The sequence below is a fragment of the Hesperophylax consimilis genome, chromosome 28, assembly GCF_061612785.1.
Source record: "Hesperophylax consimilis isolate HC1 chromosome 28, BYU_Hcon_1.0, whole genome shotgun sequence".
NCBI classification, from domain to species: Eukaryota; Metazoa; Arthropoda; class Insecta; order Trichoptera; family Limnephilidae; genus Hesperophylax; species Hesperophylax consimilis.
The window spans coordinates 2,229,039-2,256,776 of NC_142863.1; the positions used below are offsets into that span (position 1 = coordinate 2,229,039).

General features: G+C 38.4%; 1 protein-coding gene across 1 annotated transcript in view; it reads left to right on the forward strand.

Annotated features, from left to right (window-relative positions):
* The window catches only part of LOC149410016 (NACHT domain- and WD repeat-containing protein 1), a 113,668-nt gene that overhangs the window by 72,547 nt on the left and 13,383 nt on the right, over positions 1 to 27,738 (forward strand). The window contains exons 5-23 of the mRNA XM_089648695.1: positions 985 to 1,152; positions 2,767 to 2,917; positions 4,124 to 4,280; positions 5,094 to 5,243; positions 6,253 to 6,452; positions 7,851 to 7,943; positions 9,292 to 9,420; positions 12,381 to 12,486; positions 13,491 to 13,877; positions 14,199 to 14,424; positions 14,743 to 14,924; positions 15,571 to 15,644; positions 19,272 to 19,823; positions 21,133 to 21,250; positions 21,824 to 21,953; positions 22,582 to 22,654; positions 23,289 to 23,425; positions 23,763 to 23,963; positions 25,925 to 26,059. Of these exons, the coding sequence (XP_089504821.1) occupies positions 985 to 1,152; positions 2,767 to 2,917; positions 4,124 to 4,280; positions 5,094 to 5,243; positions 6,253 to 6,452; positions 7,851 to 7,943; positions 9,292 to 9,420; positions 12,381 to 12,486; positions 13,491 to 13,877; positions 14,199 to 14,424; positions 14,743 to 14,924; positions 15,571 to 15,644; positions 19,272 to 19,823; positions 21,133 to 21,250; positions 21,824 to 21,953; positions 22,582 to 22,654; positions 23,289 to 23,425; positions 23,763 to 23,963; positions 25,925 to 26,059 (3,369 nt within the window). The remainder of the gene's footprint in view (positions 1 to 984; positions 1,153 to 2,766; positions 2,918 to 4,123; positions 4,281 to 5,093; positions 5,244 to 6,252; positions 6,453 to 7,850; positions 7,944 to 9,291; positions 9,421 to 12,380; positions 12,487 to 13,490; positions 13,878 to 14,198; positions 14,425 to 14,742; positions 14,925 to 15,570; positions 15,645 to 19,271; positions 19,824 to 21,132; positions 21,251 to 21,823; positions 21,954 to 22,581; positions 22,655 to 23,288; positions 23,426 to 23,762; positions 23,964 to 25,924; positions 26,060 to 27,738) is intronic.

A 27,738-nucleotide genomic window follows, 5' to 3' on the forward strand; every position in this document is an offset into this window, starting at 1 on the left:
AATATTTTCGTCTTTCTAAAAAATATGTTTTTATTAAGTCAAAGAGAAACCAAAAATCTTTGAATATAAGTAACTGTTCTGGGTAACTACTTATGTTAGATTATATACCATTTTATAAATATATACACACATTATCTGGTAAAATGGTACAAACATATAATTTAGCAAGAAACAAGTTATTAAGAAAATAGAATCAGCTGGCGCATGACGAAGGAAAAAAAATCTCTCAGAGCCTATGTCTATCTTTGGGGATGATGTGTGGAGGGTTTTTTAAGGAAAGGAATGAGAAAACTCACCCGATGAACCCGGGCACCCCGGCTAAGTCACTAAAAGTAGTAAACCACTGGGGGAGACCTATGGCAGAGGTGTTGGTTATCCAATAAATGGTTACCTGGGCGACGTTACCCAAACCCGTCTTCCAAATTTAACCTGGTTATTATTGATCTCTACGAATGTAAGTTATTTAGTATTAATAAAAACAGGAACTTATCATTAAAATATTTTATGTAAATCTGTTTGAAAATTTTATAATACGTTTTTCAACTATAAAATTATCTGTAAGCACATGAATTTATTTTTCTAGACGAAGATTAGTAACTTCCTGAGAGATCCCTCTAGAAACATTTTAGATTTTAGTAATACGTTCATCAGAAATAATTAAAATAAACCCCACGGAAAGATCGACTTTCCAGTCATGCTAGGGCAAAGTCGACCGTAGGTCCGTCCATTAAGCTGGGCCGCGCGCCGAATATTGTTTTTACACGATATCATCACTTATGTCGTTAAGATTTCCACATTTTTTTACTATCAAATGTAGAGCAAATTCAACCGTAGTTCTGTCCAATACACCAAGGCCGCGCGTCGCATATATTTGTGCACGGCTTGCTTCACTTACGTCTTTAAGATTCTGTCTTTATTGTATTACTAGCATGTCAGTGTTTACCTATTACGCCTCTCTTGACCTGTTGTCCTGTGTTGTTGCAGACTGCTGCGTGGAGAAAGGCCTCCTGCACACGGACGTGGGGCGCGAACTGCGCATGGTCTGCCGCGCCAAGGGCTGGCAGTTGCACATCGTCGACCTTCACTGGAGGTCTCCCCTAGAGGCACAGAGGGACCACGAGTTCCCCCGACTATGTCTCTCAGAGCTGGCCAGTACGTATATCCATCTACCTCTGTAGGAATTTCCTAGAATGCTGAGTTATCTTTTTTTGATTGAGCTAGAATCTAAGCTAGATGGAAATGTTTCGTTTAGTATCTGAGCTGAATAGAAATGTTTTATTTAGTATATGAGCTAGATGGAAATTTTTCATTTGATATCTAAGCTAGACGGGAATTTTCGTTTAGTATCTGAGCTAGATGGAAATGTTTAATTTAGTAACTGAGCTAGATGGAAATGTTTCGTTTAGTATCTGAGCTAGATGGAAATGTTTCATTTAGTATCTGAGCTAGATGGAAATGTTTCATTTAGTAATTGAGCTAGATGGAGATGTAATCACATCTGTATTGCAGCTTATCCTCGAAACAAATAAAAAAAAATAATTCTAGTAGTAATCGCAACATCTCAAGAGCTAAATAATTATACTAAACACATAATTGATAAACCACAAAAAACGGTGTTATTAATTGAATAATGATATTATCATGTACCTAAAGTATTAGAGTGTAGATAATATTCTTAACAAAAAACTCCACTTTGTTTGGTAGATTCCCCTGACAGGCCACATTATAATAATATATTTATTATGCTTATATCGATTAATTTTGCAATTGAATCTGACCTATTGGGAAATGTTACAGATAGAATCTGTCCTAATAGGAAATGTTACAGCTAGAATCTGTCCAAGTAGGAAATGTTACAGTCAGAATATGTCCAAATAGGAAATTTTCCAGTTAGAATCTGTCCAAATAGGAAATGTTACAGTTAGAATCTGTCCTCATAGGAAATGTTACTGTTAGAATCAGACCAAACGGGAAATATTATAGTTGGAATCAGATCTAATGGGGAAATGTTACAGTTAAAATCTAACCGATTGGAAAACGTTACAGTTAGAATGGGAAATGTTCCAGTTAGGATCAGACCAAATGGAAGATGTTACAGTTACAATCAGATCTAATGGGGAAATGTTAGATTTAAAATCTAACCTATTAGAAAACGTTACAGTTAGAATCAAACACAATGGGAAGTGTTACAGTTAGGATCAGACTTAATGGGAGATATTACAGTTAGGATCAGACTTAATGGGAGATATTACAGTTAGAATTAGACTTAATGGAAGATGTTACAGTTACAATCAGATCTAATGGGGAAGTGTTACAATTAAAATCAAATCTATTGGAAAACGTTACAGTTAGAATCAAACCCAATGGGAAGTGTTACAGTCAGGATCAAAATTAATGGGAGATGTTACATTTAGAATCAGACCTAATGGGGAAATGTTAGATGTAAAATCCAAGCCATTGGAAAATGTTACAGTTACAATCAGACCCAATGAGGAAAAGTTAAAATCTAAGATAAGGGGGATTATTTCAGTTTCAATAAAAATCTGATTCTGGGGAAATATCTCGCTCGTTTCTGAGAATATGTGAGATGTACCAATAAGAATCTGTGTTTGGATAAGTCAAACTTTTAATCTGAGCTGAAGGATAATTTTTTGAAAACAATTCGAAATTTTGCCTGATTCTGGGGAAATGTTTTGAAAACATGAGTAAAGTTTTATTGTCTGTTTTAATTTATCATCCTTCATAATATTGTGTTTGTTTGTCCAGGGCATTCAGAGTCAGCATACATCATCCCCGTGCTGTTCCTCAACTCCTCGCTGGGCACCCCTCTGCTGCCACTCACAATCGAGAGCTCTGACTACAGAGCTGCCGTGGATAGCACCGAGTCTGAGGAGGACAGGCAACTGCTGAGCAGATGGTAACACCCTAAAACCTTCAAATACAACAGATGTAGTCAGTGTAGTCATTTAATCACATTTTTGGAAAAACCTAGTTAGAAAATATTACCGATTAATTTTTTATGAAAACTATGAGGGCGAGAGGATAGCAATACGCTTTTGGCTAAAGAAATCCTTAAGAACACTACACTCGGCGTCGAAAAATAGCACCTATTGCAAAATCTATCTATCTTATGAGACAATACAGCGGTCATCTCTTTCGGAAGTGCAGTGTCGTCGCCCTGATCCACGCCTCCGGATTAAACCACCAGTCTCTCAGAAAAGATTGGAAAACCGTTGAACGGCAAAACAGCTTAAGTATAGTTACCGAGCAACATCACACAGTTGCATCTGATTGCAGTAGTGCCACCACTTGAGCGACTTCGTCAACAGTGGTGCCCATTTTGATTATTCGCGTGTGTAATCTTCAACGTTCGGATAGTAAATTACCTACATTTGACATAAACTGCTCTTTTTATAGCCCAGGAATATGACACAAGTTGTGGCACCTGTAAAGAATGTTAATTGTTTTTTAACGTCCGGTGCTCGAAAAATTAGTATCGTTTATGAAATGAAACTCTTGTCGTACGTAAAATGTACTTTCAATTGATATCAATATTGTTTGGGTTAAATGTATTGGCCCGGGGCTCGTTGTTACGCAGAGTGTAATAAAAATCATTTCTCTGAATAAAACGAGCTATTCTGGAAAACTACTTGTGGTAGATTATATACCATTTTTATAAATATCTATACACATTTTCTGGTAAGACTGTACAATACAATACAATAAGTTTACAGAAAACAAGTTATTACGAAAATAGAATCAGCTGGTGCACGGAGAAGATTGAGCGTCGGCGATCAAGAAGTTAATGACTTCTTGCGCTACACCGACGATATTTTACTAACTATGTACACAAGGCCGACCCTGTGTTGGCGCAATTGGAGCAGTCCACTTCGGGCGACAACTTGCCAAAAAGCCAAGGAGCCCAGTTGTTGATAATATCCAACACCTAAGACAGCACACTTGGGGTTTTTACTAGCGTCCTGTATATATAATGAACTACTCTATCCATTCTGCTCCACTAGAGCTTGGTTGCCAGCATCCAGTTGCAATTCCGAGCATTTACGGAGGACGCCAAACCCCACCGTGAGATGCATCGATTTACCGAGTCTGTGTAATGTTCCAGGTATGAAGTGGACGGAGCGGCGTCGCCTCCTTGCTACCGGCTCGTGGCGCGGGGGGCTGAGGATCGGGGGGATGAGGAGCGCCGCCTGCTCAACGCTTTCCAGAAGGTGCTATCCCTGGAGCTGAGGGACGCCTACCTCACCACCGTCGTGGAACAGGTACACACACCATACAACAGACAATTGCTTATCCTTTGAATGGAGTCATGATTATCGCATTCAACGGCCCTCAATAGTAGATTTGTTTATCGAATTTGACAGAATGAACGCTTGAGTTAGTCAGCTGTCGCACTGCATTCTGTACGACAACTGCGTTGCGAATTAATTCCCTTTTAATAAGATAAGTAATAAAGATGTTCATGATAAAGTATACATAGCGAATATAAATTACAGGTTAAAGCAATCATATTGATGAAAAAACTTATTTACCTAAATTTGTTAGGACGGGTTGTTTTGGAGAATTTGAACAATTCATCAAATTTCACCGTTCATTTTCGGGTTCTGTGAAAGTCCTATTCGAGTTCTGTTATTATATCACTATAGGCTGGTTGCTTTAAAGAACTGAAATATAACAAAACTTGAAAAAAATCTTTCACAGAACTTTGAAATTTTCCGAAACAACCCGTACTTGTAACAGAGGTGCATTTTCAACTATTTTTATTATTCATAGCTTAAATCTTAGATTTTGTCATATTTATATGAAATTTGTTTATTGATCAAAAAACAAAAGACCGTTTCCTAGCATCGGCATTGCAAGCCACCAATAAAAGTTAGTGAACTACTTATAAATCACGCCCTTTCTGCGCTTGACAAGGGACTTGCATCTGCGCACATTCTTTTGCTTACGGTCAAGCACAGTATACCGTGCTAATAAAAAGTATGAAAAATACTCTCAAATACAAATAAATGATTTTTAAAATTTATTTCTTTAACTTTTGTCTTCTCAAACTAATGAGAACTTGTGGTGTCCAGGAGGTGCACAACACGGTGCTGATGAGTCAGGAGTTGGCGCGGCGCTGCCTGTGGATCAACCGAGTCCAGCAAGCAGCACGCCCAGAGCACGAGACTCCTGGGGAGAAGGAGCTGCAGAGACGGCTGGCCAATCTGCAGAAGGACCTCAAGGTAATAGACGGGAAATCCCGCTTAAGAGGAACGGCTGCGCCGTCTTGTCATACAATATTTAAATTTAGATTTGAGGCAGAAATACCCAACCAAACTGAATGATTATTTTTTTAATCAAAAGGTATGGAAAATATCTAGTACCTAAATGAGCTATTTTCTTTAATAGTTTTTTAAAAAATTAGACCACTAACGAAGACAATATTTCATAATTTTAAAGGCAAATTTGGAGTTAATTTGTGAATTAATTATAATAATTTTGCTCTACCGACTATGTAAATATGATGAAATGTTAAATTAAAAAATCTAAATCTAAGAACCACTTTTTCACAGAGTTTGTTTAACCTTTCCTCATCTGTGTATTAATTAATAACTTAATAACTCTATAAATATAATAAATTCTGGGTTCAGATTTTAGGTATTCCTCCGTTATACATTTATGCACTGAATTAAAAAATAAAATTTTACATTGTTTTCAAATTCAATTAAAAATCAGAGATTTTTGTTAAAAATCAGAAACAAATACACCAATACAATCCACCGTGTGATACTGCTAGGCGAAGAGTGTGCGAGGAAATGACACTATTGATGTCTCGCTTTAGTTCGTTATGCGGGAACATGAGAAATCCACACGTCCGCAATTGTATTTTGATTTAGACCATCGATACCTACAACCGCATAGATGTGTGTGTGCTAGTCGCCAGCCAGTCGGTCGCGGACCGTCGTTAGATGTGGACCCCTCGCACGTTTTTTTAGCATCTGCTGATGATTTTTTCATGTTTTCAGCAATTAAATTACAATTATTATCACTTTTGATATAAAATATAATAAATATAAGCGATTAGCTATGAATATTCATATTTTTCCGATATTAAATCGCTTATTTTGAGCACCGGAACGCGAGGATTTTTTTAGCACAATAAGGAAAAGGTTAAAGTACTCCGTGAACCCCGTCTTACAGTACCTACTTGTTTTATTTTTGTATTAAAATCTGTTATGATTGTGTTTGCAGTGCCAGCTGATAGAAAAGCACATAGCGCGGGGAGTGGTTGCATGCGCAGAGGGGGTACAGCCGTCTCTGCCGGAGCATGCGCACTACTTGGCGGGGGTACGCGCGCACCTCGCAACGCGGCTTCGCGCAGCCGCTGATGCCGTCATGGAGGAGCACGCACAGAGGTCGCCACTCGCGCACGCTCAGGGCGTGAGCGCCACGTATGTTATTCAATTAATTTTCTTCAGTGTTCAAATTTTATAAACGTGTAAATAAATTGTTATTTTTAAAACCTCTTGTTGGAGTGAAAGCTCCAGAAGTTAGGTTTGATTTGTTCCCAGCTGGTTATCGCTGTGTCTCTGTTGAAGGTTTTGATGTTAATATGATGACCTCGGTGGTCAACCCAGGGTTTTAAACCTGGTGTACTCAGGTTTTTTTTACTAAATAGGTATGCGTTATTGCCAGAGATGTGCTTTATTTCAAATAAATCCATTTCAAATGGAAATGCAAAATGGGTATTTTCCATTTTAAATGCTTTTCTAAAAACCATTTTGCATTTTAAATGCTTTTCTCAATGCATTTTCCATTTTAAATGCTTTTTTGCAACATTCTTCATACTATCTCCACTCATCTTTTTTTCATAAGCCCCAAATACCAGTCGGTCCTCAACCTCGCTATGAGAGATAATTTACATTTGTCAAGTTGCTCCCTGGTAGGAACTGAGTGATACAATTGAGTGATACCATTACAAAAAATACTGAACATGGGGCCATGACGCTGTAATTTTAAATGTTAGATAGCAATTTCTATGTTTTTACGCTGGCAACATTAGTCCCGCGCAAATTTTTTGTGGTTTCATAATCCGTAGTCGTGGTGTTTTTGGATTTACCATCATGTAATATGTTTGTTCTACATTGATGTCCATTATTAAATGACAAAATTGTTTAAAAATTCTATAATTATTTTGATTGTTTGACCTGAGAAACCATTTTGCATTTTCAATGCATTTTGAAAATAGGTATTTTGCATTTTGCATTTGAAATGCTTTTCTAAAAACCATTTTGCATTTTGCATTTTCAAATGGAAAAGTTTTGACCCATTTCCATTTTGCATTTCAAATGGTTTTGGGTACCCATTTTGCACATCTCTGGTTATTGCATATTTATTTCAAATAAAATAAATTAAATAAGTAGCATGATAAAAACAGAAGTGGAAGGGTATGTATGAATGTGAATCAAGCAAGGAGTGTGTTCCAAACTGAGTAGTTTGGTGGTCCGTCCTTTCTGCCTACCCCTGCGATGAAACAGCATTATGGTTAGTTAGTTGTATAATATTTGTGGCACTTTCCAAAGTGGTAGATACTCTCAGTATTGCCCTGGTCTACCATTCAGAATTGAAATGTTGCTTGAAATGGCTTTAGCCGTGTTTGGTGACCAGTTCTGAATAGCTAGGTTACCCCTACCTTCTTTTTATCTATCTCCTTCGCTTCCCCATTCCATTCTGCCTTACGAAAGTCACTTCCCATTCCTTCCCGTTTCTATTTGACCTGTTAATTTCTGTAACATTACATTAATTTATATTGTTTTGAGTATTGTGTAATAATATGTTTTGATTTGCAGCATGTTTGAGGAGCTGAATGACCACACGGTGTTTTGCCAAAAGTCAGCCCAGTCCAGTGTAAACAGAGAGGGAATCCTAAACAAAGTCAAAACGTAAGAACATCCAATCCAAAGCTATTGGTTCCAATTTATTTTTCAATTTTCAACCAAATACTAAACTAGCATTTTACTTTGCATTGCATCCAAAAATTATTTTATAAATTAAAACTAAAGTTTTCCCTGAAATCATAATATTTGTAAGTAGGTACCTAAATACTTGCCTATTTATTATATACTATATATTTTATGTAACATTTTTTAATTTCAAATAAGGAATATATTTGTTCAAAGAAACATCACAAATTTTATTGAGGCAGGTAGGTACCATAATATTGTAAAACTCACTCAAAGTTAGTCATCTATTCGAAGCATGGACCGAATAATATATCCCATTACCTTTCTCATCAAATACAAAAAAAATAATCAAAAGATGTTATAATTGTATTAAAAATATGAAAATAAAATTAAAATAGTTACAATAATATCACTTTGCGTACAAACCAATTCAAATGTTTGTCATACAAGATGGCTGCAATTTTCCCTTGCCAAAGATTTGCCTTCAATGCCATTCATACAAAATCGTAATAATTCTCTGTGCGGGGCTTTTAAGGTTCATGATTCAAAGTAAGGCTTGCTTGAATAATGAAGTGGATGCAGCAGATTCCGAAAATGCAAATCAGTCAACTATGTAGTCAAAGTTAGCCTTCTGGTCAAAGTAAGTCTTGCTTGAATAATGAAGTGGATGCAGCAGATTCCGAAAATGCAAATCAGTCAACTATGTAGTCAAAGTTAGCCTTCTGGTCAAAGTAAGGCTTGCTTGAATAATGAAGTGGATGCAGCAGATTCCGAAAATGCAAATCAGTCAACTATGTAGTCAAAGTTAGCCTTCTGGTCAAAGTAAGGCTTGCTTGAATAATGAAGTGGATGCAGCAGATTCCGAAAATGCAAATCAGTCAACTATGTAGTCAAAGTTAGCCTTCTGGTCAAAGTAAGGCTTGTTTGAATAATGAAGTGGATGCAGCAGATTCCGAAAATGCAAATCAGTCAACTATGTAGTCAAAGTTAGCCTTCTGGTCAAAGTAAGGCTTGCTTGAATAATTAAGTGGATGTAGCAGATTTTCGAAATGAAAAATCGGAATGTACAAAAATATTTACAGATAGATAAAATACCAAACGGTCGAGATAAAACAAGACTTCGCTATCCTCAGTAAATAAGCTACAAGTAGTTAATTCGCACAGATAACTAAGCTGATTATTTCTGAGAAAGCTGTACCTACAATAATTTGATTTGCATTGTGTAAAGCTAAAGGATTTGTTAAAACTTACATGCCTTTTAGCTTGCAATAATTGAAAGACAAAGATAATGATGTAACCAATTGTGATTGTTATAACCTGATTCCAGCTATGTCCTGGGTGACAGCACGCAGCCCCTGGTGATAGTGGGGGCCAGCGGGTGTGGCAAGTCCACTCTGATAGCGCGCGCCGCCCAAAGCTGCCACCAGTGGAGCCCTGATGCATTTCTGGCCTTTAGGTAACCAACCAACCTGTCTATAGTTCTTGTCAATAATGAGGTTAAAAGGGTGATTGCTTATGATCATAGACATTTACATCCATCAAGAAAGTGTAGAAATTTCATAAGTGAAACTAAATTTTTAACTTCTTTCGTATGGTGGGGGGTCAGAGGAAGACATCTAGGTCTGCGAGCTATTCTAGGGCCTCAGGCGTCGCCATATGAACCTCCTCAATCCCGCCGGGGAATGAATGGAGCGGGCATTCGTTGACCACATGTTCGGTGGTCTGCACCGCACCAAATTCACACATCGCCGACTCTTCAAAGCCCCATCTGTGCATCATGTGGGCACAGCGGCTATGGGAGCACCTTATACCTTTTGATGGCGGAGCAGGTTGAGAACCCAGGCTGTCTCTCGGTGGGGTCCTGTATGAGGTGGGCATTTCCCATGTTGGCCGTTTGCCACTCAAGTTTCCACCTATCTTCTGGGGTGAGAGGTAGTCGGAGGAGCCTCTCTCCTTCCGCCCAGAAGGGCTTTCGGGACTTCAAGCGGCATGCCGGGTGGGAGACGACATCTTCGTGTAGAGGTATTGCGCTTTTTTGCAGCGCCTTCTTGTATTCCCTCAGTGTTGCAATTTCTCGCCTGATGTTTGGCGGGGTTATGTTTGCAAGTACGGGGAGCCAAGGGAGAGGAGTAGATTTTAAAGTCCCGCTGATGGTTCGCATTGTGGCATTAAGCTGAACGTCTACCATGGAAGTGTGGGCCCTTTTAGCCCATACTGAATTTTTCATGACAGTGGCAACACCGATTTAAGAACAAATTATAGAAGATTCAAATGTGAGGTTATATCCTGAATATGACAGTTTGATAGTGAACAGAAAAAATTGTACAATTCAATTTTTCTTAATGTTTTTACATTAAAAAAAAATGCTTATAGTGCGCATTTTATCTATGTAGTCTTTATTTTAATTTAATAAATTTTTTTCAGGAAGTACAGGGTTTTCCAATAAGAGGTGTTATTTTGATATTCAATCGTAAAAAATCAATGGTTTCGTTGCTTGTGTGAAAGTAAATGTTGTCCAGATCAATACCATCCAATTCCGGCCATAAAAAATCATTAATCATCTCTCGATAGCAATCCATTCACCGTAACTGTTGCTCCAGCCTCATTATCAAAAAAGTAAGGTCCAATGACTCCGCCGGACCATAAACCGCATTAAACAGTCACACGTTGGGGATAGAGAGTCTTTTCAACAATAACTCTTGGGTTTTCCGAGCCCCAGATGTGATAATTTTGCTTGTTGACGAAGCCACCGAGGTGGAAATGGGCCTCATCACTCAAGATGATTTGCATTTGATTCACTCAAGTGAATTTTAATAATTTCAATGCGTTGTTGAAGCGTGTATCGTTCGATTTTTATTAATGGCGTAGTTTTTACTTGTCAAATGTCAAAAAATGACAACTTTAAAAGAAACCGAAATAGCGGGCTATTCAAAATAACACCTCTTATTGGAAAACCCTGTACAATGTATTGTCACGATTACGATTTTACTAAAAGTTTATCAGGAAACGGCCTGTAATCCTGTTTTTAGTTAATTATGATCTGCGATGTTCTGGTATGTTCCCGAACATTCTACAACATTCCAAAATGTGCCAAGATGTTCTGGAATGTTGTGGAATGCTCTCGAATACTCTAGAATGTTCTGGACTGTCAAATGTCAAAAAATTACAGCTTCAAAAGTAATATCTACCGAAATAGCGGGCTATTCAAAATAACACCTCTTATTGGAAAACCCTGTACAATGTATTGTCACGATTACGATTTTACTAAAAGTTTATCAGGAAACGGCCTGTAATCCTGTTTTTAGTTAATTATGATCTGCGATGTTCTGGTATGTTCCCGAACATTCTACAACATTCCAAAATGTGCCAAGATGTTCTGGAATGTTGTGGAATGCTCTCGAATACTCTAGAATGTTCTGGACTGTCAAATGTCAAAAAATTACAGCTTCAAAAGTAATATCTACCGAAATAGCGGGCTATTCAAAATAACACCTCTTATTGGAAAACCCTGTACAATGTATTGTCACGATTACGATTTTACTAAAAGTTTATCAGGAAACGGCCTGTAATCCTGTTTTTAGTTAATTATGATCTGCGATGTTCTGGTATGTTCCCGAACATTCTACAACATTCCAAAATGTGCCAAGATGTTCTGGAATGTTGTGGAATGCTCTCGAATACTCTAGAATGTTCTGGACTGTCAAATGTCAAAAAATTACAGCTTCAAAAGTAATATCTACCGAAATAGCGGGCTATTCAAAATAACACCTCTTATTAGAAAACCCTGTACCTACCCTAATTTCTGAAATAGATGTGTTTTTCAATTTTGTTGTGAAAAATATTCACTTGGACTTTGGTATGTTTTTACAGTTATATTATTTTTCCTTGAAACATCTTGGTGTTGCCAATTAAAACCATTTAAACAATCACAGCCCATTACATTAACTCCACACAGGAAAATTATTTCTCTCGGGGCCTATGTCACGATGTGTGAGGGGATCTTTTTAAGGAAAGGAAGGAGAGGAAAAAGGTAAAGGTAAGAATCCATCCCTCCCACTGGGGTCGAAAGTCAGGTCGCCACACAGTTGGTGGGTTCATTCGCCACCAAGATCTGGACAAACCTCACCCCATGAACCCGGGTACCCTTACCAAGTCACCAAACGTAATGAACCAGTTGGGATGATCTATGGCAGAGGTGTTGGTTATTAAATTAATGGTTCTTGAGGCGGCGGTACCAATAATTGTAGTACCTACATTCATGACAGATTATTTTTTATTTTGCTCTTTTATTTTATTCTGCAAAACAGTGCTCAACAAAAGAATTATTGATTCGCTTTAGTTAAGATGGTTCACCCTCTGATATGTAAATTTACCGGAACATCTTAAGTGTTGTAACTGTTGATTTTGGCGTTCCAGGTTTGTGGGGATCACCAACCGTTCCAACACCCTGGTGGGAATCCTAGGCTCCATCGTCAACCAGTGCTCCATGATCCTCTATGGTTCACAGTACACTGGAAAATACGTGAGTCAAACGAACCATCTTCATAATATTACATAAACATCAGAGTACACTCTCGTCCAGGCTGTCGCCCCGTGGCACAGTGCGCCTCTACTTCATAGTGTTTCCCTCAAGCCACCGTAATACTAAATATCAATGCTAAATTTAATGTACCTACATTTCATCAAAACTACTTATTTCAGTTCTCTGTTGGTCCTGTGTAATTTTGGCTCAATGAACTCAAATTTGCTTTGAATTTAAGTATCATTTAAAAAAATTGGTGGCTATGTAAAGAATTCAGATAAACTATAGAGTACCTATTACGTAATATATTATTTTTATTTTTTATTTTTTAAACTCTTATATTTTGTGTAACCTAAATTTTGTTTTAACACTGATTTTTTATGTAGGTAATCTGTAAAACTAAAAAAATAAAGATGTACGTTATTATATGTAAAAGCCCTACGGGCGTTTATATAAAATGATAGTAATAATATTTTTTACTGATTTTTCAAGAATATAATTTTTGGTTGAATGTGCATCATGCGTAACTCTGGTTCAATGAACTCAAATTTACTTTGAATTTAAGTGTCATTTTCAAAATTGGAGCTGACTGAGAAGAATTAATACAACCGTTAAAGTATCTACCAATAATATAATTAACGGGAACATTATATATTTAACGGGAACATTTCAAAAGTCTATAAAACAAAATGGAGCTGATTGACCATGTAATGGCAATGTTAAATTTGAATATTTGTGAAACACTACAACCTTAAAAAAAGTCAAAGGGTCTGGCAACATAATGACCGGTCATTGGCTGAGGTGGCATCGTGCCTGGTTCCTACCCAGGCATGGTGAGTTCAATTTCTCGGCTGGCTAAGTCCTACACCACAACACAAACAATCATTTTCAGCTTTCTGTGATGGTAGTAGGAGGATTTAAGGGTTTAAAATATTGTCAGTTTATTCAAAACCCGGGAATGTATGTCTTTCTTAAAAAAATTAATAATAATATACTATTTCCAGGACATGGCGACATTCTGCGAGGTTTTCCAACGCCTGATAGCCGAGATCGCCCAGCAGCGCCCCACCGTATTCATGGTGGACGGGCTGGACCAGGCCGATGACTTTAGCCCCCCGACTTTAAATTGGATCCCCCCCCGCCTGCCTGACAATGTTAAGATAGTCCTTACCACCTCAGAGGGCCCCCGGGAGATGGGGCCCAACGTAGCAGCGGCACTCAGATCTCGGCTCGAGGGGGGTTGCTTCATGAGGATGCCAGATCTCGACACGGCCGAAGCCAGGAGCATGGTGATGGCTGGGGTGGTGCAGTTCAATCACTCAGTCAACGCGGTCATACAGGAATGCGTGCTGCGGTCAGTGCAGGAGTGCAAGCTGCCATTGCACGCTAAGGTAAAGAAAATTCTTCGCCCACATCTCCCTCCCTTCCCCTCTCATTTAAACTTTACAACAAATCTCACATAGTCTCACTGGCTTCAGCCAGTTGTGTCATAAAAATAATCAAAGCGATGAGAGAACTCCAACATACTATGTATTGACATATTTCAATGATTTTGTTCTTCTAATCAGTGCACCATTGGCCTCCAGGCAGTCTAAAGTCTTTCCCGTCCTATTATATTTCTAACCACCTCTCCCTCGGTCCAAATCTGAGTCGCTTCATTATTTATTACATTCTCAATGGAGCCAAATTAAATGCTGGCTGTATGGTTACAGATCCTGGCGTGGCGCACGTCAGTGTGGCAGGCGTGGGGCACACGGTCCTCGTGCAGTGGGCCCTTGCTGGCCGGGGGCGCCCTGGCCGCGCTGGAGGAATTGTGCGGGGAGGGGCGCCTGCGCTCCTGTCTCGGGGCTCTGACTGCCGCCCGTCACGGTCTCGCCGACCACGAGATGGTGGACATCTTGGCCATGGACAGGCAGTTCCACAGCGACGACACATACCGTAAATATTATGTTTTAAATTTCATATAAGAGAATTTTGTACGAAGCAGTGACCTTTTTGGAAACATTTTTGAACTATTGTTTGGCAGAATTTTGACTCTCTCTTCACTCAAGCAATGAGAGAACCATCGAAACCCACACTCACCATTCATAAATTCTTTGATATCTAACCTTGAGACTAGTGCATGTAGTGGTATGCACAACAAGTGTGTTTACACACTTGTGTTTGCACATGTTTTTAATTAATGGATTTTGAAACAGTGACGAAAATGTTGGTCGCCATCTTCCTAACCTAACTTTAACGTGTTGTGTTGTCTAGTCCCCTGGGCCCCGGCGGCCATCTTCTGGGCGCGCGCCTCTGCCCGCGTGGCCCCCTTCCTACGCTGGGGCGGGGACGGGCGAGCGCGCTGGAGGGACGCAGCACTGCGCGAGGCCGCCAAGGAGTGCTTCTTCCCCCAGGTGGAGCGATACATACGACACACGCTCGTGCAGTACTTTCAGGTACATTCCATCTTCTTCATCACTCTTCAAGTCCCCACCTATGCATCATGTAGGCACAACGGCTGTGGGAGCACCATATCCAATTGACAAATAAAAGTTTATGAGGCAGTGAGAACCCAGGCTGTCTCTCAGTTGGGTATTATACTCACTCTCACTGAAGAGATAAACAGATCAAAAGTATAAATATGATGTAGATGCAGCTACCGAATCTGGTCCCGCTACTCGCTAATAATGATAATGTAACGCATTTCAACAAAATATTAGCACGCAATTACGCTCCTATGAGGGCTGCGCTAGTATTAATATTATTTAATGAGCAGGGCTGGCTGATTCTGCAGATGTGCTCATATCTGATATCACAATGAGATTAACAGAAATACAAATAAGAATCCAATATATTTTTGTGTCTTTCTTGAATGTGTTTTACGTAAATTGGCGCCATCAGTTTTTCATTTCGGTATTCATAGATCACATTTCTATTGACTAACTGTTCAGTGGATGTAATACGTGAACAACTAGGTGGGATATTGATGACATTGTTCTATTTTAGTTTAGGTTATTCTAACCTTCACTTTCTAGGCGTCTAAAATAGTTTATGTGGTGAGAAAGGAAGGAGTGTGATTGTATTGTTGTATTTCTGGTGCAGGGGAACTGGCATGAGGGGAACGATCCCACCATGGGCCGGCTGCTCTCCCAAGAGAACCGCTTCTCCCCGGAATGGTAATGGAATAACTCTCACAAACACACACACCGTACCTGTATCGGTACGGTTCCACGACAAAATAGAGCAGTGACAAACCGAATGTGAAAGAAAACAAAAAATCTAACCGAACCTCACTTTATCGTGATTATTTTTTGGGTTTTTATGCTGTGTTGCGCTTCCTTCTTCTTCAGCCAATGTTTAAGACAGCATTTTACAGTGTCAACCCAAAAAAATTATCACGAGAACATGCAGTGAAAAACTCAAATTATAACCTAACCTTACTTATTTAAAAAAATCATATTCTGTTTTGTCACTCTTCTGTTTTAGCTGGTTACCTATCCGAACATGTATATGATCTGTATCTATGCATGTCTATCTCTAACTAACTGCTCTGACATATCGCTTTGTTGTTTTGTGCTTGATTTGATTTTGGATTATTGAAAGAACCATTTATTGTGATTATAAGAATACAGTGAAACCTCTATTTATCGTTTTTGAAAAGTCGTATTAAAATAATATATGGATGTGGGGGGATATTGAAAAAGATACACGCTGATGTTTAATTTTCTAAAAAATATACATATTTCACAAAAATACACATAATTCACAAAAATATACATATTTCACAAAAATACACATAATTCACAAAAATATACATATTTCACAAAAATATACATATTTCACAAAAATATACATATTTCACAAAAATATACATATTTCACAAAAATATACATATTTCACAAAAATATACATATTTCACAACAATATTCATATTTCACAAAAATATACACATTTCACAAAAATATACATATTTCACAAAAATATACATATTTCACAAAAATATACATATTTCACAAAATATACATATTTCTAAGGGGTTTAAAAAAAAAAATTCCTAAAAGCATCAGTGCGTTTTTGAGCAGGATTTTTTCCACATCTTCAACAATTTTAAATATCTCTAGAAGAGTATGCACTTTTTCAATTTGTTCATTTTTAAGGTTGAAAAGCTCAAAAACTAGAAAGTAAAAAGATAACCACATGCACGCACCGCTGTGTTTGAGTGTCTAACGACAACTTATGTCGGAAATAAAATATTACAAAAAATTCGTGCTGCGGTATTGGAATAAATAAATGACACAGTGATTATTCTACGAACGGTCGATGGAGATTTCACTGTACGTGTACATATCATTTTCTTGTTACTATACATTGCAAGTTGTACCTATTTTATTATTTTGCTTGATTCATATCTGCTTTTTATAAATAACACTTTGGTTTTTTCGTTACTAACTTTGTGACTGCATAATTATTTTCTCTTCTTTTTACGTTTGCTGTAATAACAACATAAAAAATATCCACATCTGACTTATTTGATTAAACGCTAACCATTTCTACTTGTACTATTTTCTGATAGAACATCGTACCTGAATTACCAAGAGTTGCCGCGAGACAGCAAATTGCTTCTTTTGAATCGTGTCATTATTGCAGCAAACGAGCGTTGTGTCAAAAAAACTATTTTCTTTATTTGTTTTGTTGTAGTGCGTAATTTTACTAATATTTTTGTATTTACATACTAATTTTTTCAAAACAAACAATGTTATCCTCTTGTTCGCCAGCGTATCTTTAAGGATACTATTAAAAAATCATAGCTATGTAGCTATTTTAGGGTGACCAATTATGGTAGATTATTATTCAATTTGTAAACATATTATCTGGTAAGCCGGTACAATTTATAAAATTATTATTTTGCAAAAAACATGTAAGTTATTACGGAAATAGAATCAGCTGACCAATGACGAAAATTTAGCGCTGGCAGTCAAGAAGTTTTGGTTGTTAGGTGTCACAGGTTCAATCCTCTGCCGGCTAAGTCATCCATCATTGCAGGACTTGCAAATTTTTCCGCTTATAAATATGGAAGTAGAGAAAATACCTGGGAATGTTTACCTGTCTTAAAAAAAATCAAAAACAGTAATATACAGGGTTTTCCAATAAGAGGTGTTATTTTGATATTCAATCATTTGTTTCGTTGCTTGTGTGGCACGTAGCGCCGTCTTGTTGAAAGTAAACGTTGTCCAGATCAATACCATCCAATTCCGGCCATAAAAAATTATTAATCATCTCTCGATAGCGCAATCCATTCACCGTAACTGTTGCTCTAGCCTCATTTTCGATAAAGTAATGTCCAATGACTCCGCCGGATCATAAACCGCACCAAACAGTCACACATTGAGGATAAAAAGGCTTTTCAACAATAACTCTTGGGTTTTCCGGGCCCCAGATGCGACGATTTTGCTTGATGACGAAGCCACCGAGGAGGAAATGGGCCTCATCATTCAAGATGATTTGCATTTGATTCACTCAAGTGAATTTTAATAATTTCAATGCGTTGTTGAAGCGTGTATCGTTCCATTTTTATTAGAGGCATAGTTTCTACTTGTCAAATGTAAACAAATGACAGCTTCAAAAGTAATAGCTACCAAAATAGCGGGCTATTCGAAATGACACCTCTTATTGGAAAACCCTGTATAACATGTTTAATTTTATCAAAGGAAGCAAACACTTGTACTTGACTTTAAAGTTTTATCTTCAACATTCAAATTTCAATATCATCTTAAAATTATGTTTCTGATTTGGTTAATTTTGCCTGAACAGCTATGAATAGAGTATTTTCAAAATGAAGATATTTTTATGCTGACAAATAAATATCGATTTGCCACCAAAACAAACATGTTCCTTTTTGTTCGTGAATATGGCGGCATTGACGTCACGCTTGGCGACGTTAGTGCCAGCTGTCATCCCAGCCAGTGGCGTTTTCTATGTCATAATGACGTTGTAGCCAGTTGGAACCGTTTGGGAATGTGTAGTTTTAGATCTTTTTTTAAATCAATAATTAAGAATGAAAATATTGAAATTACACATTTTTAGTACAATGATCAGATTCAAAAAAATAAACATAAAATGAATCCTATAATTTCTATACCCGCTATATCCGATTTTTTGACAAAATGATCTGAGTATGACATCTTGTTCACATTTTTGCGAGCAACAAGAGGAGCCTAAAATTGAGTTTCAAAACCCTCCTTATCATGACCAAAAACCATGTTAAAACTGCGAGTGAGAAACCAAATCCGCTATATCATACAGAAAGTCACTATCAAAACCCGCTATATCGGATTCAACGAATCACAAGCAGTTATTTTGCCAAAATACAATATGGCCGCCGCTCTGACGCCACGCTCGTATGTCAAAATGATCTACGCGTGAGTTTCTAAACCCGCCATGTCGCCTCAGTTGACTTTCAAAATCACGAAGTGAGTATCAAAATCCGCTATATCCATTTTATTTATCGAAATTACTTAATTATTGCTAGACATATATAGAAAAATAAATGCTTTTTGAAATTTTATTACTCCAATTCATTATATAAAAAATTTTAATGCATTTATTTATGTACGCTAGAGATGTGACAGTTTTTTGCGGTTTTCTCCAAATCAATGAAAGTTGATATAGCGGGTATAGAAATTACACGACTCAAATCTTCCACATTATTTTAATGGTAATCATAGTTTTTTTGGATTAAAAGATGAGATTTAAAGGGAATTTTATTTGTTATAAATTACTAATTTATTGTTTTTGCATTGCAGCTTCAACGCGAGAAAGTTGGAAGAAGTTCCTTATCAACGATATCACCTTTGCAAAGATGACCTTAACAAATTCTCTTACGAAGTCTGCTACGTGGATCCGAGCTGGATATTCGACAAAATATCGGCTCTGGGCTGCGGCCAGATGCTCGAGGACATAGACCTCCTCGAGATGGATGACAAAGACATTGAAAATACCCCCGAACACATTAGATTCCTACGAGAATTCATACAGATCAATTCGTTCGCTCTGAATTATGATGCAAAGCAGTTTTATACTTTGCTGTTCTTGTTTCTTCGGGAGAAAGAGAGGGGAGTGGGAATCGAAGGAGAAACATGCAAGACGTGGTATGAAACTACGAAAGCACCTCCGGTGGCTTGTCTCGTTCCTCTGAACTTGGATATGAGTCAGGTGGGAAAAGAGCAGGAGCAAACTATGTCTGAGGTCTTTGACTCTAAGAAGTACGATCTGGTAGTCAGGTTGGAAAAGTGTGAAGGGTTCGTGGCCAGCTTGTCAACAGAACGGGAGGAGATCTGTGTGTGGGATGTCTCCAAGTAAGTAATACACTAAATTTCTTCATCTCATCTATAATATATTTTTATTATATTTTTGGGAATCTGGTAAGGAGACAATGAGAGATAAATGTTGTGTTATGTCACTGCGTTTATTTTGAGTCAGTAGAATTGCGCAGTTAGGAGATGACTCTGGACCGATGACGATGATGGTGTGGTTGAGGCGGTGGTCATTGAGTCAACACCGCATTGGTGGAGACCGGACTCGTGGATGTGTTCAGCACTGGTGTAAGATGTGGAGTCTTCCGGGTACTCCAGTGTGAACAAGGTAGCCGAAGGTGCGATGCACCTGGTCGGCAGATGTACGGGAGATGCAGGCCGGCGAAGATGCCGCAGGGTCTAGGCGTGTGAGGAGTGCTGGCCAGGAATGATAGCTGGGGCCAGGGCGCTGAGTCCATATTAATCAGTGCAGAGCCTGGTGTAGGTGAGTGGGTCTGGTAGCGACGCGGTGAAGCAACAGCGGGGCGCGACGCAGGTGGAACCGGCGTTCAGTGGTCGGCCGCTTCAGTATGCAGCAAGCAGTAGCAACGCTCGCATGTTGGTCACTCGTAAAACTGCTAATTAATGACTGAGTACATCTCGACGCGCCTCATTATATAGCTCCCCGGGTGCATCAAGAATATTTCAGACCTGTATGTAGGAACGCTGAATGCTCGCATTTCGTCTAGAGAGTTCCTACTACAATGCGTTTTGCATTGGCGACCGTTCCAGAATATTCTTATAAGTAGATTATCATATATGTAATTATCTAGGCATCCCTTGTCCTATTCGGAATGGGGACTCATCACCTCGGTAAGAAGTTGCTGGAGCTGCTTCTCCCAATGTTGCCGGGGGCAGCTCACTGGACATCATCCCTTTGCAATCGCACACGATATTTTCAGTAGAATTCGGTCTTCTGATATTCTTAATAGGTGACCAAGCTACGTTCGACGTTAAGTCCTTCAAGGAACATTGAGTCACGTGTCTTATGATAATTGTGATAGTTCAAGCTACGCGGCACAAATGGCACTAGTGTTATTAATTCATAGAGTTTTCCAACAGATGTTAAGAGTGTATCGATTTGCCACTTCATGGTGAGTACAAGAGAGATTCTAACAGCATAAGAGTATGGACAATAGCCTCCTGGCTGTCCTATGCACTCGTCATGCTTGTTGCGAAGAAGGTGTTTAATTTCTATCAAGAATCATCATTCACAACAATAATGATCTACCAAGTTAAAATAGAACAATTTTTTCTGCATCCTTTTCTTTGCTGTTTCTCTAATTCCTTGCTGTTTGTTTGTTTGTCGCAGATGCAGGAAGGTGCGCACGCTAGCAGGGGTGCCACACCCCATCAACCTGGTCCCCATTGACCAGTTCCGTTGCGTAGTGCTATGCCGGCGGGAACTCAGGGTCTATGATCTCAACCAGGTAACAATACTAGATCAGGTAATCTACTATGCAAATAGGTGCACCTCAGCAATAAGGAAACGACTTAAGAAGAAGCTAATGAGCTGAAGGATGAGAGAAGGGTCCCTAAATAAAACAATTTAAATTTGAAAACATTATTATTAATTTTTAAAAGAAAGACAAACATTCCCGGGTTACAAATAACCTGACAATATTTGAAAATCTCCTACTACCACCACAGAAAGCGGAAAATGTTGCTTGTGTTGTGATGGAGAACTTAGCCAGCCGAGGAATTAACACACTATGCCTGGGTGGGACCCAAACGCGATGTCAACTCGGCCACCGACTGTGGCATTCTCAAGCAAATGAAGGGAACGGTGAGGGGAAGGAGATGAGGTAGAGGAATGTTGGGATGTACCTGGCTCGTTTTTTTTTGTAAATATCCAGAGGCGTGCGTGATCTTTAATACGTACAAATTTTTTATAAAACACTTTGTAAAAATTGAATTATAATGAGGTACAGCTATTTTAGTCCACGGAGAAGCAAAATATATTTATTCTCCCTATTCTACTTTAACTAGTATTTGTGTTCCAGGGTACCTTCATAACCCCGTTGAAGGGCGTGATGAACCAGAAGATGCCGTTCTATGGCCTGCATGACCCCTCGCACCTCGTGTGCTTGTCGCGGAATCGCATGTACGTCAACCTCATGAACACAGACACGGGTACGCAATACAATCTCTCAGTATACATTCTTTATTAACCTTTTGGCCACGATGCTCCACGATTTTCACTGAAAATGTATGAATGTCACAAAAATATGCCGATAATAAATATATCGAAAATACATCTGTTAACCTATAATCATTAGGAGCGTGGTAAAAAGGTTAACCTTAAGTATAATGCAGAAATCGAGTAGATATTGGCAGGCTTTTTTTTAAATCAAGAAATCAAACTATTTTTCTATCGTGCATAGTTCTCGTTTGTTTTCTTGAATTAACGTGAATGGAGTGGATTCTTGGAAGCGGAGATTAACCCACTTCCTGACATCCTATCAAGCTGAAACTCGGCATATAGACTCCTTAATGATGACAATGCATTCTATTAACTTTTGGTGGCAATCACGCACACACACGTGGATATAAACGTATTTCTCTGAAATTGGATGACATTACAGAAATTAATAAATACGAAAAAAATGTCGGTCCTTCCGAATTCAGATTTCACTCAGTTGTTAGCGCGGTTGGACTCCAGTCCCTGGGGAAGAAGGTTCAATCCTCAGTCAAACCAATTTTTTTTTATTTTTATAATAATTATAATAAATTGACAATATTAATTAATATGTTTCTACAGGTGACTGTGTGACAACTTTCAAAGCAGGAGAAGACCGATTTCTTAACTCTCTGTTGGTATCAGGCGACGGAAGGTAAGCAAAAATCATTGAACGAAACTTCTATTGACTATCCCAATGATCCTGCTAGATTTAATTGTTTCAAAAAGGGTACCACTCACACTGCTATTAGTCCAAATATAGTTGTTTGGCATGCAATACTGCGATGGTGACAATTTTTAATAAATAATTGCCTAATTGTATTCAAATAATTTTCTCTGGGCATGTATTTTTGCAACAACTAATCAAATTACTCCACACAAAAAGTCTCGAGGAAAATAATTACGGACCTATGTCATATTTGAGGATTAATTGTGGAGGGTCTTTTAATGAAATGAAGGATAGGAAGTTCTGGGAAGGACAGGGGTTTGAGGAGTGGGCAGGAATGTAGTGTGTCCAGGAGTGACAGACTATGAATCCATCCCTCGCACTGCAATGCAAGACGATGGGTCGAGAAAGTCTGGCTAGAGAGGCTCTCTTAACTGGCCTCTCCTCTCCAGATGCATCCTTCACCAAGATCTGGACTTCTGCTAAGTCACCAAACTTAGCTTGTCACTTGGGGTGACCTTTGGCAGAGGTCATGGTTATCCAATGAATAGTTCCTGGGCGGCAATACCCATACCAGCCTCCCAAAATAAATATGTTATGTTCATTCTAATGATTGCTTCAGAATCTTAGTGTGCGGAGATGAGACCCAGAAGCCGTTCCCGCTGCTCGTGTGGAATCTGAGCTCACGCAAGCTGCTCTACGACCTGAGGATACCGCACCATGACTTCATCACCTCACTGGCTGCCATCACACACGAAGGTGAGGGCATCAGTCATAGTGGATTTATCGTTGATAAGACTGGAAGCTTCTTTTTATGTATATTTATCTCCAACTAGCTGAAGTCCCCGACGTTACACAGGCTTTACGTAGAGTTTTCAAAATCAGATGTACACAATATTTTGGTTTTGAAACTCTAATATGTATATACAAATATTTTTTAACACTTTAAGCCCCTTCTCTGCACAAGGCAACAAGGGTTTTTTCCTCACAGATCTATCAGTTAAAATATTTTATAATTATGTGTATAATTCTTTTAATTAAATGATTGGCAGTAAACTTAACATAAATTGTAAAATGTGTATTGTGTTTCCTCCAGGTTCTTACGTGTGCGTGGTGGCCCTGGAGCTGGACGAGCCCTCGCCCAACTTCATAGTGGTGTACGACCTGCAGTCGGGTACGCTCTTCAAGAAGTGGAAGCCCGGCAGGGACACGGCCTCGCTGGCGATCAGTTCCGCAGACGGCTGCGTGGTATCGGGGCTGGACGACGCCCGCATACTGGTGTGGGACCTGGTCACAGGTAATACTTATAATTACTTCTTTAGGCATTGCCTCATTGCTAAAGATTGTCACCCCTACTCCATGTTGTGTGGTGGACAAGGCTTCTCCACTCCATTGCAGAAAGGCGCGTGTTTGGTTTTAAAATTGAGAATATGATTAGTTCCTACCGGAAAGTCATTTATCCAGTGCCTACGTATCCCTAACCATCGCCTTGTTGGAAAATTATTTAAAATTTGGAACAACAGCCAGAACACAGTGCAAATTAGAGCGCATTTGTTTTTTAAAATACAAAATTTGATTGAAGTACCAAAAGCAAGCCGTTGGTTTTTTTCGTGGACACAATCTCGCTTAAAAAGCGAGAAGAAAGAAGTTGACTATCTTGGAATTGCTTAACACATTGTCGTCGGGACACGGCATTTGCCGTTTTTCGCGGACTGTCGGTCAACTTCGGGACACGGTAAATGCCGTTTTTGTCGACAGTCGGTTTTTTTGGCGGGAAACGGCACTATACGGGTTTGTTATCAGCGTGAAATATGCCTTGAAGGGTAATTTGCTACCTGGGTGCTAGGCGACACTCTGTCGACGTTATTTGAGATGCCTTGTCCGGATTGGCTAGTGTGCCGCTTGTAAAGGCGTCGCCAGAAGTCTACGGTTTTTATGCGATCTCAATCTCCAGTTTAGTTTGAGTCATTTCACGTATTGGACTATTTTTCATACCGCTCGCACTGTTTTGTTTACTGTTTGGTATTTTATTATTTGAATATATTATCATTGAATAGGACTTTATCCCTACAAAAATGTCTTTACAAGCCAATGATACATGCACTTATGGTGTGTGATGGATTATCAACATATGAAGTGTACTGATTCCTTGAAAGAATAAATACTATGATTCATAAGTGGAATGGGCTCTTCAATTAGGCGAGGCAACCGCAAAAGACTCTCTTTTGCCAAGAAGCAATTAAACTTATGAGTTATAAAGTGTTCGCCTTCGGCCTTAGGCGACACTGTTCAGTATTTACGCGATCAGATTTCACACATCCAGCGATTGTAAAATTGCGGGCATGGCAAATATATATTATTATTTATTATATAACTATATGATATAAATAAACATGTTATCTTTTACATGGAATTTTCAAATATTGAATATTGAATGCTATTTACTGAATTAATATCAGGTTTTTATATTCAGCTTTGAAATAATGTGGTGAAATTATGATGTAATCAAAGCAATTATAATTTATTTTTGATAATCAAATGTCATATATGATTTCTTTGAAAATTTCAATCGAAAATATTATTTGGTTTAGAAATTGTATCAATTTTAAGAAAGCGATATATTTTTGCACTAATCGCGAAAAACACCCGCTATAGGCTAGAGTCTATTGTTTGAAGCGCCTGACTACAATGTGTTAATATCGTTTAAGTACTCTTTCGTTTTGTTGCGATAATTACCTCGAGGTATCGCAAAGGAAATCAATATATTGTGAAAATAGTCTTCCTCTGTTCCCCCTAACACAATTCCAGCAAACACCAATTAATTCCGTCCACGGTCATGTTCATCTGCATCTGTAATTGGTAAGCAGTTTTGGAAGCAACAGCGCGGATAACGAAGTTCCGGATGCCTGTGATACTTGGTCTTAGGATACGTTGCAGGCAGACAGTTGATGGCCGATTTTGGATGTACAGCTTTTCCAGAATTAATATATTAGGCTGTCAATGGAATCCTGAGCATTTTTCTCCAGCACCATATTTGGAGGTTGTCTATCTACTTCATTTTGCTGGCTCTGTGTCCATGTCCGTGTGAAAATATAGCTAAAGCCATTTAAAGCATCGTTTCGATTCCGAACGGATGAATTTCGCCACCACGACACTGATGGTAGGGAGAGTATTAACGACTCTGGACAGCTTTTATAAATAGAGTGTTTAATTTTTCATTTGCTTTTATATTATTAATTTGACATGTATTGTTTCCAGGCAACTGTCGATTCACCTTATGGGGCCACACTGCGGCTGTCACTTCTCTGAGGCTGGCCCCTGGCGGGGGACACCTGCTTTCCAGTGACGCCAACTGCAGAGACCGCTCTATACGTCTCTGGGACCTACACGCAGGTAACCTAACCCTAGAACTCTAACCTAACCTAACCACTTGAGAGATCTTGAGTTGAAATCTGCTGACCTGAGACATCCTGGGTCCTTCACTGCCACGTAAACACTGGTCCTCCATCAATAAGGTGCTCCTTAGCCGCCGTGCCCACATGGTGCACATGTGGGGCCTTAAAGAGTCAGCGATGTGTGAATGCGGCGCGGCGCAGACTGCTGAACATGTGGTCAACGAATACCCACTCCATTCATTCGAATTGAGGTGGTTCAAACTGTCGTCATTTTTTACACAGTCACAATTCAATGATCAGCGCCATTTTGTACAATCCCATTAAATGCCGATTCTGGGCCCATTTCTGCTTTGAACAAATTGTGAATCAACTGAACAGCACAACAAAATAGCCAATTTGTTTAAAAGCTGAACTAGGCCTAGAAATGGCATTTAACCAAGGATAAAAAATCGTCCCTTAGCTAACAACACCGCATAAGTCATTTTTACCAACTTTACAGGAGACGAAAAAAACTGTTTATTTTAAAAACTCGGTGGATTTTTTCTGTTATTACTTAATAAATACCCTAGTTAGAGGTTAAGAAATAATTATTTATACTTACTTTGACAATTTACTTTATTTTAACTTTTATTTTATGACTTGAGCTGTGTTGACTGATATTTTATTAGATTTAGGCGGTGTTGCTTGCGGAAATGTTAGGGAATAAGGTATTAAAGATGATTTACAAAGAAAAGTTTTTATCAAGAAATATTTCAAAAATAATTAACAATCGTTATAAATAGGTATTTATAACCTAAATCTTAAGAATAACATTGTTGAGATCAATTGCTTAAAGTTATTTGGTGACACACGAACCTTTAGAGCGTACCTAAGTGCAATTATTATTATTATTTTTTTTTATTTTACCATGAAAATATTTAAAACATAGTCTTCAATAAACTCCAACTAAACAAGATATAATAGTAATAAAATTATAAAAATAAATAAATATACTCGAAATCTCTAGTCTAATAGTTAGTTGCAGTCTTTAGCGATTGCTGTGCGGAAGGTCATCATAAAAAGAGTGGCAACTAGATGGTAATACACTTTTTAGGTCTTACAAATCTTTATACTTCCGATTTGTAATTGGTATTCTAGCTGCATACAATTTCTGCAGGTGATTTATTTGTTTAATGCTGTTAATTGGCGTGGGACGATGTGGTAACGGCTGAAGCTCGTCATCAAAACCAATTTTTTACCAAATTGTGCTATTTGGTCTGTATTCTAGCATACGTACATCTGTGACGACTGGGTCACCTGCTTTTTTACAAGGCCGTATATATTTATAAATTAATTCTTTCGAAAAGTCGGTAAAAAAGGTATAGTCCAAATAACGAGCTTCGTAAGTCATAGGATCACTCCTAGCGGTTTTAGTAATAGCCATGTATTGTTGTGGAAGGTAAATTTCTTTACCTTTTAATTTAAACTCTATTGCACTGTGTACGGAATCACATTCCATGTGGGTATGGCCTTTTACCAGGTACTTTTGAGTAATTACAATTTTTTTTTTCAATCGCTAAACGTAATAAAGCATTGCTTAAGGTATCATAGCGATTTTGAGCACAACAGCCATCGGAATATAAAATCACAGGCAATAATTTCTGGCTCAAAACTTTTTCTAGATAGTCTACTAAGCAT